The sequence below is a fragment of the Crocodylus siamensis genome, chromosome 1 (genome assembly GCF_052110815.1).
Source record: "Crocodylus siamensis isolate JL-2025a chromosome 1, ASM5211081v1, whole genome shotgun sequence".
In the NCBI taxonomy this organism is placed as follows: domain Eukaryota; kingdom Metazoa; phylum Chordata; order Crocodylia; family Crocodylidae; genus Crocodylus; species Crocodylus siamensis.
In genome coordinates, this window is record NC_143395.1 from 20,419,484 (window position 1) to 20,438,063 (window position 18,580).

The 18,580-nt window shown below is 40.7% G+C and overlaps 1 protein-coding gene across 5 annotated transcripts in view; it reads left to right on the forward strand.

Annotated features, from left to right (window-relative positions):
• NBAS (NBAS subunit of NRZ tethering complex) overlaps positions 1–18,580 on the forward strand; it is a 378,957-nt gene that overhangs the window by 104,571 nt on the left and 255,806 nt on the right. For all 5 annotated transcript variants that reach the window (XM_090031852.1, XM_090031878.1, XM_090031881.1 and 2 more), the window contains exons 22-23: positions 16,017–16,100; positions 16,884–17,037. In XM_090031852.1, coding sequence (XP_089887978.1) covers positions 16,017–16,100; positions 16,884–17,037 — 238 coding nt within the window. The remainder of the gene's footprint in view (positions 1–16,016; positions 16,101–16,883; positions 17,038–18,580) is intronic.

Genomic DNA, 18,580 nt, shown 5'->3' on the forward strand with positions numbered 1-18,580 from the left:
TTGCTTCATTTCTTTCTGGATATATTTGAAAAATGGTTAATGTAGAATACGTCTTATCCTATTTAAATGACCTATCTCTTTTTTCTTCTCTGGTAAACTTTTTTTGTAAGAGGAAAAAGTTTTATTCAATTAATTGAAGTTCTTGAATATGTAGCTACAGTTGCACAAACTGCATTTCCTATATTTTTTTTTAAAAGAAGGACCAAATTGCCAGTTTTGACTACGGTAAAGCTTAAACAGACTGTTTTCCAGAATTGAAAGGGGAAGCAAAATTCCCAAACAAAAAATCTCCTATACGCCACCTCTACAGATAACGCCATAGTACTGCAAATCTAAAAGACCCTTTCCTTATTAAATGTCTGTCCTGTCCTTTAGATAAGGAAGACATCCTGCATATTGAATCCATCTTGGAGATTAATCTTGAGGAATGCTGAGCACCTGCAGCTGGCAGTAAAGTCCTGTCTCTCTGAACTTTAATTACTTTTTATAGCAAGTTACAGATGCCTAGAATTTGGTCTTGAAAACTAGTTAGGAGTAGTGTTGCTGCATAAAATCTGTAGTAAACAACATAGAAAAAAATGCATGACAAAATTATAGAGCCTGGGAATGATGTTTTATCTAGTCAGTTTATAACTTAGTAGTTAAACAAATGTGATGTGATGAAGCAATGTGAAAATAAAGATGTAATATTGTGTTTTGAGTTTTCATACCTTTCAGACAAATTAAAATGCAAAACAGATGCATGTTAAAAATATGGCTTGTAACAAAACAAATGAAATCGGAATATTTAGAGTATTGAGTTTTCTATTACATTCTCATTATGTTATACAAGCTGGGAAAATTTCCAAATTAAGTGGAAGTGAAATGGGAGTTAGAAGTCCTTCTTATCTTCTTCCCTTTTGAATGCCTTTTCAATGGTAAACTTTCATGGACTGCAGGCTTTGTGGGGACTATGCCATATTTGTGCCTTCAGTATAAGGGGTTTACCCATTTCTGTCACATGGACACCTTGCCTTCTGATCTGTATGCATTATATTTGTTATTCAGAATCTTTCCAAGACTGCGTAGAATATTTCCCAAATGCAGAACTCTTCAGGAATAAAAAAAGACCTTTTGCTCAATAAAATATTAAAGTGAAGGCAGATTTTACTTTGAAAAGCAAATATGTAAAATGACATTGTAATGTTTCATAGATAGATATGCCTATGAACTGTGCACATTTCACAAGGAAAAAAGGTTTTTTTTGATGTGATGTCTACAAACACAGCACAAGATACACGAGTCATGGAAAGACACATGTATTATTATCTGCCGTGCCAAGAGAGGGAGGAAAAAAAAGTAGAGTATAAAGTCCCTAAGGGCAAGAAGAAATAATTAAACTCTGCCCTTTAAACTTAATAATACCTTTGCCTTTTTGAAGACATGTCCCTGAGAGAAATAATCCCATACCTTTTTGAATTTCTGCAGCCAGTAAGATGTGGAAGCTATAGTGAAATAGGCAGTCTTTTGTCAAATCAAAAAAAAACCCAAAACCTTCATTGAAAGAGTGAAACTCTTTAAAGAAAAAGATCAAGAGTTGAGTACCTTCCTAGTTAGTCGGCTTAATGGATTCTGGCTGAATTTGGAATGGGTTAAAAAAAAGTTAGTGGGGGGGAAAGATAGCCAGTTCTAGAGGGGGAATGAACTTGTCTCACTTTATTGTTGTTATATTGCCAAGAAAGCTACATGCAGTTTTGTAAATAACTTTTCATGTCTGCTGGAATAATAAGTAACCAGTGTTTATATAAAATATTCATTTTGTAAGTATAATGTAGGGCCTGCATGTGCAGGTAGAAAGTGGCTAACCTGGAAGCCAGCTACATGTGCAGTGTCTATCACACAACAAAAAGCTCCAACCAGCTATAAAGTTAGGCCTCAAAAATCTGTATTAATCTGGTATCTTGTTGCTATTGCGCTTTAATTTGCATGTGTAGTAGGGTCTTCTCTGTGTTTTCTCCCACCGTAACAGGTTCATGATGCCCAACATAAACTGCCCTAGGGATTGAGGCAGTCATGACCCCTAGGACTCAGGAGTATGTTAAACCCCTTGGGATCACAGCTGCTATGTTCCCTGGGGCGCCAGTGTGCGGGAAACCTCTGGTGAGGTTTCTGCAGCTATTTCTCCTGCCCCAGGGGTTTCGCACACCCTTTGTGCTGGGAGATCACCAGGGGGGTGATCCTCTGGCCCTGGGGGTTTCCCACACCCAGGTGCATGGTGCTCTGTTGTTGGGAGCCCCTCAACTGGGTGCTCCAGCTGTGGGAGTTTACTTCTTGCTGTGCTCACCCTGCACCAGCAATAAGGCATGATGGGATCTAATCCGTGATCCGAGAGTCATACCTCCTGCTATGCGCATATATGGCATGGCAGGAGATTTGATTGTGTGAATTGCATGTTAGATCCTATTGCACCTTTATCTGCCATTTAGAGGGGGCCTAAGATTGATATAAAGACTTTGGGTTGCTTATGATCTAGGACAGCATACAGCTGGTGCTGGTGTCCGGTCGCCCAAAGAAGAAAGGTAATGGTGGCTGAAGAAGCATACTGGTGTAGCTGTGTGTGTGTGATATTTTCCTGTTCCTTACTGAGCCGTGTGGCTCTGTTAATTTGCTGGCAGGAGGTGGAAGACTATGTTGAGTCTTCAGGGTTTGTGTAAAGTATTTCCCTGTAATTCATTTACAGCTGTTTTAAAAACAACTTGGAGAATTGGTTTTGAAAGTATTGTACTCTTTGCAAAACATATTGCAGTTTATTAAAAAAATGAAGCCTTTGTGCATCTTTCAGAAGTGTGCTGGGATTCATAACCGTGAAATCTTCGAGTGTTCTAAATTAAAAACTATGCGCCGTGCCTTCCCTGTCATGCCAACAGCTAACTGTTTTTTATTCACATGGCATTTGTGTATGGTTCCCTTGATGCCTAGCGAGATTCTGGAGTACATCATCAATCAGTTTCTAAGTGCCTAGGGGATAAGTAACAACGAACATGGATTTGTCAAGAATACATTGTGCCTAATCAACTTCATTTCCTTGTATGGCAAGGTAACAGGCCTTGTGAGGGGAACTGGATATGTCTTGTATCTCAGCTTTTAATAAGTCTTTTTCATGAGAGAGAGTGTGTTGATCCTTCTTGTAAATAAGCTTATGATATAGGGTGTTGATTGGTGTGTCAGACATATGACCTGTGGAGCTGTGATCCGGCCTATGGGACTGTGGGCAGTGGGTTGATTAGGGGTGGGGTATTGAGTCCTGTTGAGCACTTATTTGGTGGTGGCAGAGTGAGCAATGCCTGCAGTTACCCCTGCAGCTTCCTGAGCAGACCCAGCAGCTCAGGCAATTGCAGCAGTTAATGCCGTCGTCATTTGCCTTTCTGCCAAAAGTGGGTCCAGATCCAGCCCATGAAGAGCCCTGCTGTCTGGATCTGGTGCAGGGGACCAAATGAGTGTGGTGCCCTTTGTCTTGATGAAACTAGATATGGATGTGTGACTGGTGGGAGAATCATACTTAAAGAGTGGCATTAAATCCTTGGTGATTAAACTGGAAGAAAGTATTAAGTGTAGTTGCTTAGGAGTCTTTCTTGGGTCCCATACTGTTCAGCATTTTCATTAATAACTTGAAAGAGAGAATTTTATGCGTGCTTTAAAACTTTTTTTGGACAGCATGAAGCTGGATGCAGTAGCAGACATGTTTGACGGTAGGGGTAGGAAAAATGGCCAAAAATTAAGTGAGCGTTCAGTATTACAGTTTTGTCTTTCCTATGCTTATGGCATCTCATCACCTTCTGCTGTTGTTGTTTGGGGTCTAGTACACTAGGTGACTTCTGCAAATGCCTGCCAGATTGGGTCCTGCAGGCAATTTAACAGAGGAACCTTGGGTAAAATCCTATTACACTTTGCTGCCATTTTTGGCACTTGCACATAATTAGCGAGCCTAATCCTTGTGGAGTGTGGATGTGCCAATAGTACATGCTGAGCAAGCAGAAATCATGAAATTCCACCAAGCAGAAACACTTCCCTGGCTTCCCAGCTTTCTGCTGAAGTTACCCCATTGGGCAGCCAAAAGAGGGAGAGGTGATGTAGGATGCAGTATCTCAGCTTCAAGAGAAGGCCTGTAAAGCTGACTGGATTTTCAAGCTTTGAAATGTTGGGTGGGCGGTCTGTTGTTCTTCATCATGTGAATTGTCCATCATTTATTGTAAGCTGCCTTGAGCCTTTCTGGATAGGGTGGGATATAAATCTAAATAATGATGATATATGAATGTATATAGTCTAATCCCACACCCATCAAAGTCAGTATTGCACTTTTTTTTTTGGTTAATACACCCTTCATTAGTCAGACTATATAACATTTGAAAATACTGGTTAAGCAAGAGTGCACAGAATATTAACTTTTACAGTTGTCCCTTGATTGTTGTAGCAGTACCAGTTAACATCAATGAATCCTGGTGATGTTGCATTTGGGATTCTTTGTAAAGCTCTAGTATTGTTTACAGGGGAAAAAAAATATTGTGAGCTCTCCAGAATTAGAAAAGAAAAACAGGAACTACTGGCTGTCTCAGAACTTATACATTTTATTGGTATCATTTAATGTGCAAAGAGGTGAAAGTAGGAGAACTGAAGAGGCTTCTAAATGAAAGATTTTTGTTTTCTCTTTTCCATTATAGAAATAGGTTTTTTTTGAGAATTTGACTTCTACAATAACTCCTAAGCACACAACAAAAAATGGCATGAGGCTAGAATGTCGTAATTACTTAATGACATTCAGCTTAGATATTTCTATAGAGTCCAGGTCTTCTATTTTTTCAGTGGCATGATTTTCAAAAGCCCTTTGAAACACTAAAGTCACCTATATCTTTACTTTCAGTGGGAGCTGGGGTACTAAACTACCTCAGAAAATTAGAAATTCCCCCTTTATAATGACATATTTCCCTGGTGTATGTTCTTTAAAAATTACAAAACAATAGTTACAAAATAATTGAAAAAGAAAGGGTAGTAGTTGTTTTTCCACAGGCATGCTTTAAGTCGTAAATTTTTTTAATTAATCAATGCCTGTCTGTCTTCTGGATAATGGAGAAAAATGTGGGAAAGGAGAAAGATTTGACTACTCATAATGACCCCAGCTTGAAGTTTTCATTAGCCAGCATAATAATAAAACAAAATCTTAGCATATGGTATTAGAGATTGAGGTCCAAAAAGTTAATGTGAAAAAGAGCTTTTCTTGTAACTCATTCTTTTTCTCTAGCTTCTGTCTGTTTTTAATCAGGCTGATAAATTGACATTTATGTTATATTATGCTGCCCAACAACTGCGCTGTCATTTCTGCATCATACACTAAACTTATTCAGAGACAAAGTTCCTTTCTCTTCTTTATAGCATATTAAAACTAAAAATATGAAGGAAAGTGGTTATTCACAAAGAGAAGAGAACCTGAACAAAATGAGTTTCCTTCCATGACTACCTGGACTCTTCTTGTTACCATTGAAATTAGAGGTCGTAGGGGAGTGTTGGGCTAGCTATTCTGCAAAGACTCAATAACTGCCCATTTCTTTTTAATTTCCTACTTATCAGATTGTGTTGCTTTGAATGATAAATTATTTTTTTAAAAGTGGCAAATTCCTAAGTAAAAAGGAAATTAATGAAGAAAATTTCTGTATATGATATGACAAATATTCAATATTGTGCTTTATTTTAACCCTGGCTACCTTCCCCCTCTGCCTTTTGATATACTCTCTAGTCAGCACTTTACAACTTATTAAATTTAGACAATATAATTATCTTCTTTCTTGGAGGACCATCAGTAGGAGTTCCTTGCTATTTGAAGCAACAAGACTTAAAGGAGAAATTGAAATACACTCACTTTTTAAAGGAAGTAGTCAGAAATGGTTTGAAAGGATAGGGAAAATAAAAGGAAACCATTTAATACATGGTTTCAAGTTTCAGCAAGGGAAGCTTAGGTTAGATATTAGGAAAAACTTTCTCACTAGGAGGGTAGTAAAGCACTGGTTATCCAGAGTGGTTGTGGAAACTCCATCCTTGGAGTTTTTGAAGATGCGGCTAGATAGACAAAGTCGTGGCAGGGATGATCTAATTGGGGATGGTCCTGCTTTGAGCAGGGCGTTGGACTAGATGACCTCCTGAGGTCCCTTCCATCCCTAATTTTCTGTGATTCTATGAAATGTCTGTAACTTTCAGTTCAAGAAGCTATGTTTTTTATGGGAGGAAAGATACCTGAAAGACGATGAAATGAGACTTTTGAAAGGGAGTGTAATGTTACTGTAGTTTATGGTTTTAGGTTGGTTGCATGACTCCTTGTCATTTTTTCCAAAGACTGAAGGAGATAATTAAAGGATATTAGAAGTACTGTACTTAGGAAAAATAAATGAAATATTGATGTAGATTTAATCAGAATGGGATTCTGGTTATCTAAGTTGTTTTGCAAGTTTGGACCTAGTAATAGTAAAACAGTATTTAATCAAAAGTTCAGGAAAGGATATTCCTTAAGTTGTGCTTCCAATGCATCATTCAGTCTCATTGCATGGCACATATTTGATGGCATAGGTTAATTAAAATCAATCTGTTAAAACTTATATTTGACATTGCTGATTTTTCTATTTATTCCTCTGCCAAAGTGTTTAACCCTCATCCGTTCTCATGAAACCGTAATTGTTGTTGTTCTCAGAGAGTAACTTGTTACTCCACCCACATGAACAAAATGGAGCCAGTGACAACAGTATAAATGTACCAAAAACTATTTATTAAACATACAGGTTGTTTGAAAGAATATTTATGATGCTTTGAACCCTAAATATTATATTTAACTAGAACTATGAACAAAATTTAAACTTTTTTTAGAGTTTCAAAACGTGAATGAACAATTTGCTAAGCCTGCAGTTCATACTGTTTTTAAACTAACAATTACTTCCAAAAACATTTCCTAACAGTTTTAACTAAATATTGCTTTCGTCATAAAACAGCAGTGATGTACTTGTGGTGCACACAAGCAAATCACTTACAATCTTCACATTTGTTTCTAGGTTTTGCAGTCATCTGCCCTTGGGCAAAAAGCACAACATCCACTCATGCTTGCAGAAGGTTCTACTGGGGTGCATTGTTTGCGTTTGTGGCCTAGCCAAATGATGAGGCTGGCAATGGCGGCCATATCCAGCATATTGAAAAATAGTGTCATTGTCCACCTGTTGATTTTCCATCTGCAGGTGGTCATATGGCTTTCTTTGCTCTCTACCCACTGACAGTTTATGGTGCATGCTTGGCAGCAACAGCTCAACTTTGCACTTCTTTGGAACATAGGAAACTGGGGTGATTTCCCCCTCAAAAGCAAAAATGGATGAAAAAGTTTCCCGTCTTCGATTTGTTTGCCTTTCGTTTGGGGTATTGGCCTTGTTTTTCCGAATCATACCCACGTAGGTCAAGTCCTGCTGTAGCAGTCTTTCTGCCAGGTTAGTACTTGTGAAGAAATTGTCACCCACAATATTCCTTCCTGCCTTTTACCAGTGATGAACCAGTTTTTCAGTGACCTGGTTACCAAGATTACCTTGACGTGGAGCTTCTGGTTGCTTGCCCAGGTAGATGCCTCTAGACAGGGGTCATGATGTTGCTGCATTACAGCACCACCAAATTTTCAAGTCATATTTGGCAGGCTTGCTGGGCATATACTGTCTGAAGGGACAATGACTCCTGAATGCAGGGAGCTGCTGATCAACCGTCAGGTGTATTCCTGGAATATACCATTTACTGAGCTGCTCCACAAATTGTGTCCAAGTATCTCTGAAGGCAGGAAGTTTGTCCACATCTCTCCTTTCCTCGCCTGTCAGTTTGTTGTCAAATCTCAGGTAGTTGGTGATTATCATAGATTGATACATTCATATATGCTAGGGTTGGAAGGGACCTCAACACCTCATTGAGTCCCACCTCCTGCCTAGGCAGCAACAAGTGCTGGAGTCAGATGAACCCGGCCAGATGCCTGTCCAGCCTTCTCTTGAAGACCCCAGGGTAGGGGAGAGTACTACCTCCCTTGGGAGCCCATTCCGAATTTTGGCCATCCTTACCACAAAGAAGTTTCATAGTTTGTGGGGTCGGAAGGGACCTGAGCAGATCATCTAGTCCGACCCCCTGCCATGGCAGGAAAGAGTACTGGGGTCAAACGACCCCAGCAAGATGTTCATCTAACCTCTTCTTAAACACCCCCAGGGTCGGAGCCTGCACCACTTCCCTTGGAAGTTGGTTCCAGACCCTAGCCGCCCTGACTGTGAAGTAGCGCCTCCTGATATCTAACCTAAACCTACCCTCTGCCAGCTTGTGACCGTTATTCCTGGTCACTCCTGGCGGTGCTCGGGGGAACAGTGACTCCCCCAATGCCTGCTGATCCCCCCCTTGACTAGTTTATAACAGGCCACAAGATCCCCCCTCAGCCTTCTCTTGTGGAGGCTGAACAGATTCAGGTCCCGCAGCCTGTCCTCATAGGGCCTGCCCTGTTGTCCCCTGATCTTCCTGATATCTAGCTTAAATCTGCTCTCTCAATTTGTGACCACTGTTCCTTGTTACCCCAATGGGTGCCCTGATAAACAGAGCATCTCCAGTCCTTGCTGTGTTCCCATAATGAATTTGTAGGCAGCCACAAGATCACTTCTTAGCCTTCTCTTGCAGAGGCTGAAGAGGTCGAGGTCCCTCAGACTCTCCTCATTGGGCTTGTCTTGTAAGCCCTGAACCATAAGTGTGGCCTTCCTCTGGACCCTCTCAACCTCTTTCTTGAAGTATGGCGCCCAAAACTGCATGTAGTACTGCTTCTAGTTGTCATAGCATCTGCTGACCTAAACAGCTTGTACCCATCCATGGTTGGAGCAATCCCACCAAGTCTCTGTTATTCTAATCACATCATAGTCCTATGACTTCCAATTCTTTTTGCTCATTAACTAGGCTCAGTGCAACTGTTAGAGGCACCTGAGGTAACTAGCTGATAGTACTGATTTCCTCAACAAGTATGAGAGCACCTCCCCTAAAAGTGGGAGACTGAATGCACATTTCACCCCAGGTAAGACTCGAACCCAGAATCCCTGGTTTAGGAGACCAGTGCCTTATCCATTAGGCCACTGGGCCTTGCGTTAAGCTGATTTTGATGGAATCATTTTAAATCCATGTTGGCATGAAAGCAAGGCTGCCTGGTGTGTTCCTCCCACAGCTCCTTCAGTGCTTCGTGCCACTCGGCAGTAGGAGGCCAGTGTAGACTTTCATCTCTCTTTTGTCCAGCTTTTTCCATTCCTTTCTATTTTCAGAACGGCTGTCATTCCAGTCCCTGAATTTTCTTTCTGCCTCTGTTTGTTTCTCTTATGATAACAGTCAGGAAATCTTGTGAGAGAAACAGGTAGAACGTTTCTACCACTGTGTCTTTATTGATTTCTCTTGTTGGCCCAGCAGTTTCATGGACTGTCCTTTGCTGTTCTCTGATGATGTATTAGCTCTGGACTTTTTCCCCACACTCTGTCATTCCTTCCTCTAAAGGTGTTGTCATCAGCACTGTTTTCTGGGGGTGGTGGCAGCGGTTCTGCTTCATGTCCTGCTGTAGCTCTCCTCAGTCTTCCACAGTGGCCCAGTGGTCCTCTTCCCTTTCTCACTGGAAGTGTTGGCATCACTTCTTCTTGTGGCACCAACTTCTCCTCATGTGAGCTGGATGAAGCTTCTGTAGACTCATGGTTTTCTTGCTCTGAGCAATCTCCCATGTCTGGAACAAAATCAGCATCCTCACTGTTTTGGGGTAAGATTTCATCAGTGGATGTGTTGCTGTCATCCCTGGTTACCTGTGCAAGACAGGCTTCAGAACTGAATATGCACTGCTTTCTCATCCTGGACTACAGAAAAAAAAGAAAAAAAAGATTACTGTTGAATGCACAGAAAAATTGAAAACAAGCGTGTCCACCTATGCTGTCACAAGCAATTCCGCCCTTCCCTATGGCAGCACAGGTAGCACTCTCTCCTCCGGAGCACAGAAGCCAGAGATCAGCATCCACCCTTTTCGGGCAAGACAAATGTGGGTGGATGCTGTTTAGCAATCACACATGCAGGGGCTTATTGAGAGCAGGTAAAAGGGGTATGGAGGGGGTTTCCAGCTGTTCCTGTTGAAAAGGACTCTATAGTGTACGCTGTATTGCAGTATGATGTTGTTTTATTTCTTCTCTGCTGTCTCTTTGCTCATTGTCCTCACTTACATCGAAGGCAGGGCAAACTAGGTTGTATGTTATGATTGGGGTAAGTGCGGCAGAGTTTTGCCATGAGAAAAGAGAGCAGAAGTGGATTTGGGTGTGACAGAGGGGGTTGGTTGTTTATTTTACCAAAGGGCAGGGCATTTTGATTACCTTGCAGCCTGCAAACAAAGTGGTTAGCAAAAGGGATTACCACATTTTCTGCAAAAGCAGAATAGAGGATGGCCATCCATTAGTTACCATGGATACCTGAAATGGACCTGAAAGAGGTGTGAATGAATACTGACCTTTGAGATGCATTCACCCAAACTTGCCATACAGGTCTAGGCCTGTCATTTATACAGAAATTACATTGGTATAACATATTACCCTAGGCAGTTTTTCATCCATGGAGAGCAAACCATTCATATAAGCCGGCTGTTCTTTGGGGATATTGTGCACTGTGGTGCCAGTGACAGTGTCCTAAAAATAATTTTTTTTAGAATTAATTAACTTTAAGATATTGCACAAAATATGTGTCTGGGGTAGGAAATTACCCCACAGGAATGTATGAAAGTTCATTTAAGTAGCACTTTATCCCTTAATTCATTAAAAAAAAATGATTTGAATTATTCTGTTTCCAGAATGTTTCAGTTCTTTACCACACTGAGTTCTCTCAACACAGATGATTCTGATCTTAAATTGTCATGTCATTAGGACCCATCCCCTGCTGGCTATTGATTGGCATCTTTTAATATTTTTAACTTAAAGCTCTTATTGAAAATACTTGACGGCAAAGAAAATTTATCAAAGGAAGCCAAGGTTGAATTTTCAACCACGTTTGAATTACAAAGGCCCTGATTTTCTAATGAGTGCATCTGTTTTCCTCTTGTTCTCATGATCCGAAAAAAAATTGATACACCTAAACAAACTCGGTACAAGGTTTAGTGGGGTCTGAGACTATACATGAAAACTGATTTTGCATAAGGAAATTGCTTGAGAAAGTTGTGAACAGCTGAAAATGACAGTCTTAGAATACACATTGTTTTTCAAATGTAGCTTTTAGTACAATCTATCATGTTAAAATGTGTGAGGGACAGTCCAAGAAGAAGAGCAATAATAAGAAAAAAGGGACACCAATGATGGTAAATATAATTAGCAGCATAATCCATGTGAAGTACTGAAGTTTTTTTCTTTTTTCTTTTTTTTTTAAATGTTGGCTGCAAGAGAGTAGTGTTTTGTGATGTAGTTGGCAACCATGTGTTTCCACACAGTTAAAAATAGCTACAGGTCAGTGACCTCAAAAAAGACTTTCATTCTGTGATTCCCCGCCTCTTTGATTGGATGTGAACGACAATGAAATTCTTCCAGCTTCCATCCTTGTAACAAAGAACAGGGGTCCACTGTGAACAAAGAATATAATTAAAAGTTGTTTGGGAAGAAGCTGAAACCTTATTTAAATTGGGCATTTATGGAAGAGTGACAAAAAGAGTATCTTTGCTCAGCTACAGAAAACCATGAAATATGAGGTTCTTTGTCACTTTTTTATTGTCAGATCCTTGCTCCAAGCGACTTTCACCAGAAAGTCCCAACAGTAAGATAATAATTCAAGTATAATGATGAAGTGCAAGATGCAGTTACTTAATATATGCTGTCCTTGTTGACTGTTAATTTGATCATCATACTCAATGAGTAGTCATAAATGACTCCATGCATAGCTGGGAGGATGTATCAAGCAGGGTTCCCCAGATGTCTGTCTTGGGTCCCATATTATTTCATAGCTTTGTTAATGATTTGAATGATGGGATTTTATTTTGCTGGGATCCTATGACCCCTGCTGGCTGCCTGCCCCTGGGACAGGGGGCAGGACGTGATGATCTTCCGAGGTCCCTTCCAGCCCAAATGTCTGTGAAATATATGAGTGTATGCTTAGCAAATTTGTGGACTACACTAGGGTGGGTAGGCTATAGCAGAAGCACTCATGGCACGACCCTGTCAAATTCTAGTGAATCTGTGAATTCTACTAAATACCTTGTGAAAAGGATATGAAAAAGGAAAAGAACAAGTTGAGTGGAGTTGCAGATACTGCAGAGTAGGGGTGCACAATAGAGTTTTTTAGGGCCGATACCAATAGCCAATTTTTAAGGAGGCATATCAGCCAATACCAATCCAATTTCCAATACACCATGGAGAGCTGCATGCAGCTGGTAAGTCTGTTGTGATGAAAGGGCTATGGGGGGCAGATCAAGACCCCTGCGCTGAAGGAGGGAGTGGGGCTGGAGCAGGGCCTGAGGATGGGGCAGACGCTTCCCAGCTGAGGTGGGGTGGGGTGTGGGATGGAGCCGTAGCTCATTTGGGGGGCATAGGGAGGGTGGGGTGGCTCCTGCTGCTGCACACACCCTAGGAGGGCAGGGGAACGTGTGCCCTCAGATCTGCGTGAGGTGGCTGTCACTGCGGGCGGAGGCTTGGGCTGGGGCTGAGACTGCGCTGGGCTTTTCCTGGTGGCAGGTAGGCTGGGATGTGCTCAGGGTGGGCAGTGGTAGTGCTGAAAGGGGGCTTGGGGACAGGGGCTTCAGCCATCCCAATATTTGCTGTAGCTCCTCCCAACTCTCCTTGCCAGTGCCGCCTACCCCAAGCACAGCCCGGCTCAGCCCCCCCACTGGGAAGAGCCCAGGGCAGCCCCATCCCTGGCCCCAACCCACCCCGCTTCACCTTGTGCAGATCTGGGGGCACATGCCCTTTCCCCCGCCCCATGCCCGGCAGGAGCCGCACCCCTGCTCCTGCTCTCTCCGGGCAAGCTGTGGCTCTGTCTCATGCTCCACCCCTGCTGGGCGCTACTACCCCAGCCCCACTCCCTCCCTCACCATGGGAGACTTGATCTGCCCCCGCCCTTGTGTTTCTTCCGTCCTGTTCCCTGTCCACCACAACTGATCTGCCAGCTGCCTGCAGCTCTCCAAGTTGCCAAGCTGCACTCCTTGCCACCTATATGCTGCGTTGCGGCTGCACTTGTGCACTTGCCATTTATCAGCCACGTTATCGGCCATATCAGGCTGATTTTTGATGCAACCAATTTTCTTTATATTGGTGCTGATCTGATTTCGGACCGACGTATGGGTGCACCTCTTCTGCAGCGAGTAGAGCTATTATTCAGATTGACTTGAACTGGTCCACAGTCAATCAGATAAGATTCAAGAAAGACAAGTGCAAAGCGTTGAAATACAGGGCAAAATACAGATGTGCAAATACAGACTGGGGAATGAGTGGCTAGGCTGTGTTACTGGAGAGAAGCCCCTGGGAGTCATAATAGACTATAAGCTGAATATGAGGAAATAGTATGGTCTTGTTGCAAAAAAAAGTGGATAGCATCCTGGGTTGTTTTAAAAGGCGTGTCACTTTCAATCAAGGAAAGTGTTTTTTCTGGTCTGTTCTGGACTGGTTAGGCCTCACCTGGAGTACTGTGGCTAGTTTTGGTCCCCACACTCAAGAAGGATGTGGACAGTTTTAATAGAGCCTAGCACAGAGCATCAAAAAGGATTAGGAGCCTGGGAAACAAAATTTAAGAGGAGAGCCTGAAAGAGCTTGGGTTATTTAGTCTGGAGGAGAAAATACTGAGGCGGGATTTGATACAGTCTTCAAATACCTGAAGAGTGATTGTAGAGAGGGTGAAGATAGGGTTTTTTATGGCTGTTGGGGATAAAGCTAACAGCAATGACCTCAATATTCAGCAGGGGAAATTGTTTGGAGATTAGGAGGAACTTTCCCTGTCTATGAGAGTGGCCAAGCATTGCAACAGGCTATAGAGAGAAGTGGAATCTCCATTCCTGGAAGTTTTCAAGTGCCGGTTGGCCAGACGTTTGACTGGGATGATTTAGTCAAGGATGCTTCTGCGTTGAGCTGGGGGCTGGATTAAGTGACTTTGTGAGGTCCCTTCCATCTGTACTTTTCTATGATCCTAATTTGGGGTTCAAAATGAAAGAGGCTAAATCATCTGAGGATTCTTGTAGCAAGCTACCAGAAATCTGAAATAAATAGGATAACTTCGTATCTGTGGAAATAGAGCAAGGGATTTATTTCTAAGTTTCAAAGCTGCTGATGCAAGGAAGGATGCAACGTATTTATTGGCATTTGAATACAATGCGAGGTGAATACTAAATTTGAAGTGAGAGAGAAATGGCAACCTTGCTTGGCATTATCATGGAAAATAGTTATTATAAACACTTTTGACAACACCAGTTCTTCTCAGGGTTTGATTAACAAAAATAGTGGGAGGCAGTATGAATTTTTAGATTAGAAAATGGAAGCATAGAGATTGTGATTTGCTTGAAATCATTCAATGCGGAACGGGACCCAAGTCTTAACTCTTCCTTCTTCTCTGTAACTACGAGATTACTGGCTTTTCATGTATATAAAAAGCATTCCTTTCTCTTGACTTCCATGACATGGACCTTGTTGTTGACATTCCCCAATTATTTGGGTGGCTGCAATAATCCTGTTTTTTGTGTTAATAGTGCTGCTATTGAAGCATCTGTCCTGGGAAAGAGAGAGAGCTTGCCATGTTGTAGAAGTGCATGCCTCTCAGAAGAAGGTTGTGCCAGTATACCTCACTTAATACACTTAAAGGTTATGGCTAACTGTGATGGAGTTAATTTAATTGTGGGCTACCTTTCATCACATTGATTCATATTTATGTTTTTAGCATCGACTGGTGTCTAGGACAAAACATTACGTTTTCTAAGCTGCTGGGAGATGGATTCATAAATATCTGTTGCTACTGGTTACACTGTGGCTATTCTCAGAGGGATGAAAAGATTATATTAGCTGTTAATTTGTAATATAGAGGTCATGCCTGTATTACAGGCATTGATATTATGGGGTCATGCTAAAATGAATAAGGCTTCATGTAGTTTACTGCTTCAGTGCACTTAAGCTTTAAAGCCATACCCATGTGCATATTTTTTTTTTTGCTTTCTTTCTGTGGTTTGTAGAAACAGATTTTTGTAGCTTTTGATCAGTTTGACTTAACAAGATTTTCTGGATTTTTTTATGATGCTTAAACACCTAGCACGTTGTGGACACGAAGGGTAAAAGCTGTAACTAATCATTTTAGTAATAACTCCTGTTATTCTTAATCTGTATTTTAAACAGGAAACACACATTTCGACTTCAGGCTTTTACTGCAGCATTCAGAAAATATGTCACCATGTATTTTCATAGTCAGAAAGCCATGCCTAACTTAACTGAGAAAGCCAGTGCAGCAGGGTTATCTTGTTCTCAGTTCAATACAGGGATTTGTGCTCAAGTTAAAGAATGATGTTTTTTTAGAACAAAAAACCTGTCTGTAGATCTCATTGCATTCTTTCTTTTTTCTATCTATTCCAAGCTTGTGTGATAGGTTATTAAGTAAAATGCATTTTACTGTGCAAGCAGAGAGAACTTGAACCATATGGATTTCTAACTGATTGGTAAATAAAAAAATGCCAAGGTATTAAATTGTCAAAAAATAAAATGAACAAAATGTTTCCACTGTAGTAGCTCCCAAAAAGGTCAGTAAGTAGCATACGGATTATTTTTTATAAATAAACACAGGCAAGTAAAATTACTCATGGCTTTGTGGCCCCAGTTCATGAAAAGAAATATCTGAACAGGTTGATTCTGCTGGTTTGTGAGTCAGCGATATCTGATATAAATTGAATTCAAATAATTATCCATACTGCACAATTTAACAGAATGATTTGTTAATGCATATTTTTGAAAATGCTTATGTAAAATGTCCATTGATTTTTGTAACAGTTATAGACAGAAGACATTGATGATAGTTCCTTGGAATGAACGGAAGCATCGGGAAGAGGACTGGTGTGAAAAACCACAGTGCAAGTAAGTAGAGGAGGGAAGTGTGTGCATGTGTATGTGCAAGCTGAACGGTATCTTTTTGAGGCTGAAAATGTGGAGTTGATGAAATTAATAACTATATTTTTATGCCTAAATTTGTAGATGCATGCAGTAATATTTTAAAAGATTTATGTAACAAAAAGATTATCAACAGCAACAAATACTATGTAAAATAGCAGTTTTCATACATTAATTTCATAAAAGTTGAAGACTTCTGAGTTCAGGGACTCAACAGTATTTATTCTTCCCTGTGCACAAGGATTTTGAAGCATATTTGGTATGTTTTTGTAATTTAAATTGCCCTGTTTACTCAAACTAGGATGAGCCATTGTCACGTGTGACATTATTACTTTGTATTCTGTGTCATCTTGTAGTGGAAATCCTATTGGAATGCAGTTGTGCAAGTGGTTGCTATGGGGATGTTGAATTTCTTCCACGTGCAGTTCTCAGTCTTATTGTCATTGTATCAGCATAACGGTTCAACTCATTTTATTCATTTATTGATTTCTTCTCCCTCCCCCCATGCCAAAAGGGCAATAGAGAGAGTTCTTCTGAGTAAAGTTTTGGTATGTACTACATTCATGGAGAGATGTTTTTATTTAAAGATGTCTTCTTACTCAATTTGTCAATGTGTGAAAGTTTATTACTGATTTTTTTCCCCTCACAAATACAGAAGCTTATTGCCACCAAGACTTGGTTCTTTTCAAATTTTTGTATAAATGCATTTGGCTGTGGTTGATGTTAACTAGTAACTTGCACTTTTCTCAGGTTGATTGTTGAACCGGTTCTTCAAGATGAAGGTGAATTCTTGTATGAAGCCGAACCTAAGTTACTAAAGTACAGGACTACTGAGCTCCCAATAGACCTGGTTACTGACTGGTATTTGAACAGGGCACAGGAGATTGATAATTATGCTATGCAGGTAAGAACAGTAGGTGTTCTTGTAAATGCATTATTTTATTGTTTCTGCTCATGCGCACCCCCCCTTCCATTCCAGCTGCCTGCAGTGGGTCGGTTTGGAATTGAGAGAGTGGTCGGGGTGAAAAGGTACGAAAGGTTTATTGATCTAACAAACACGTAATTATGCACAGATTAACAACACAACAAAGACAGAAAGTAAATCTCTGAGTCAGCAACTTATTGGCAGTCCCCTTTTATGTCTGGTATATGACAAGTCTCTCAAAATCCAGCGAATTCAGGTGTCCCCAATCTATGCTGTCCAAAGGAGTACTGGGAAGGACCCTAGTATTCAGTCTTTGAGCTTCTCAGGAACCACTACTCCGCTGAAAGTAGGTCTGCGGTTTGTCTCTCACAATGATAGCTTCTTTTACCATGCCACTTTCCTTCAGCTGATCTCCGGATGTGCTAGCAAATTTACAGATTTTTTTGAGCTAGCTGTTGGTTTGCAGCCAATTATAGATCTATACTGTAAACTTCCCTTATATGACTAACCAATAGCAGTACAAGCCTTTGCGTTTTCCTTATATGATTAATTTTAGCTGCGCCATCGCTAATTAAGTTGGCTTTAAGCTATGGCAAAATACATTAACAAAATACAGGAAATGCTTAACCACAACGGCTTCCTTTTACACTCTTTCTTTTAGCTATAAGCATTCCACAATTCATAAATAAGGAGCAGAAAACCAGGTTTAACCCTCAGAAAGCTGGTTTAGCTGTTGCAGGATGCCTCAGCAAGCACTCTTTTAAGTAGACGCTATTTTGCTGTCAAGAGACGTGACCAAGTCACTGCCACAACACCCCTATTTTGCTATCAAATAAACCCTTTACGTGGCCCTGAATGTATTTTGAGTGTTTGTTTTAAAGGGTCTTCAGCTGAATAATGATTGATTCATAGCAGTGAGTGGTGAAAACCTATCTGTGGTTAAAATCTATCTGTGCTGTACTCTAGCAAATCTGTGCTGTACTCTGGCAAACAGTAAAATCTTCCCGGGCATAAAGTTCATGTTCCTTGTGTTTTTTATAGCCATGTTATCTAAGGGCAGGAGTACTGGATAGGGGTTTGATCAGAAAAGCCAGCAGTAAGATCAGGCATATTTGCTGTGTGATCTTGTGTGTGTCATGTAGGCTGCCTATACTTTATTTTGCTCATATATTTAAAAAATAAAACATTTTGGATATATCCTTGGATGAATAGTACTATGCAAATTGGACATATTACTATAGCTGTGTAGTGAAATACTTGTTTCCTCACTCTCGAGCATTGAATTTCTGCTTTGGAATGTTAAAAGAGAATTGAAATTCATAATTATTTAGAAAACTATTAATTATGAATTTTAAGTTCTTCATTTTGGGATATGGCCTCCATTTTTTCCTCTTTAAATTTCGTAATACTGCAGAAATGCTTAGTCTGTACATGCCCTTATTGTGGACCCTCTGTTTGCTGGCCAGAATAACTATAAAGATTAGTTTTCTAGTTGCCCATACTGTACACACCTTAATTTTAC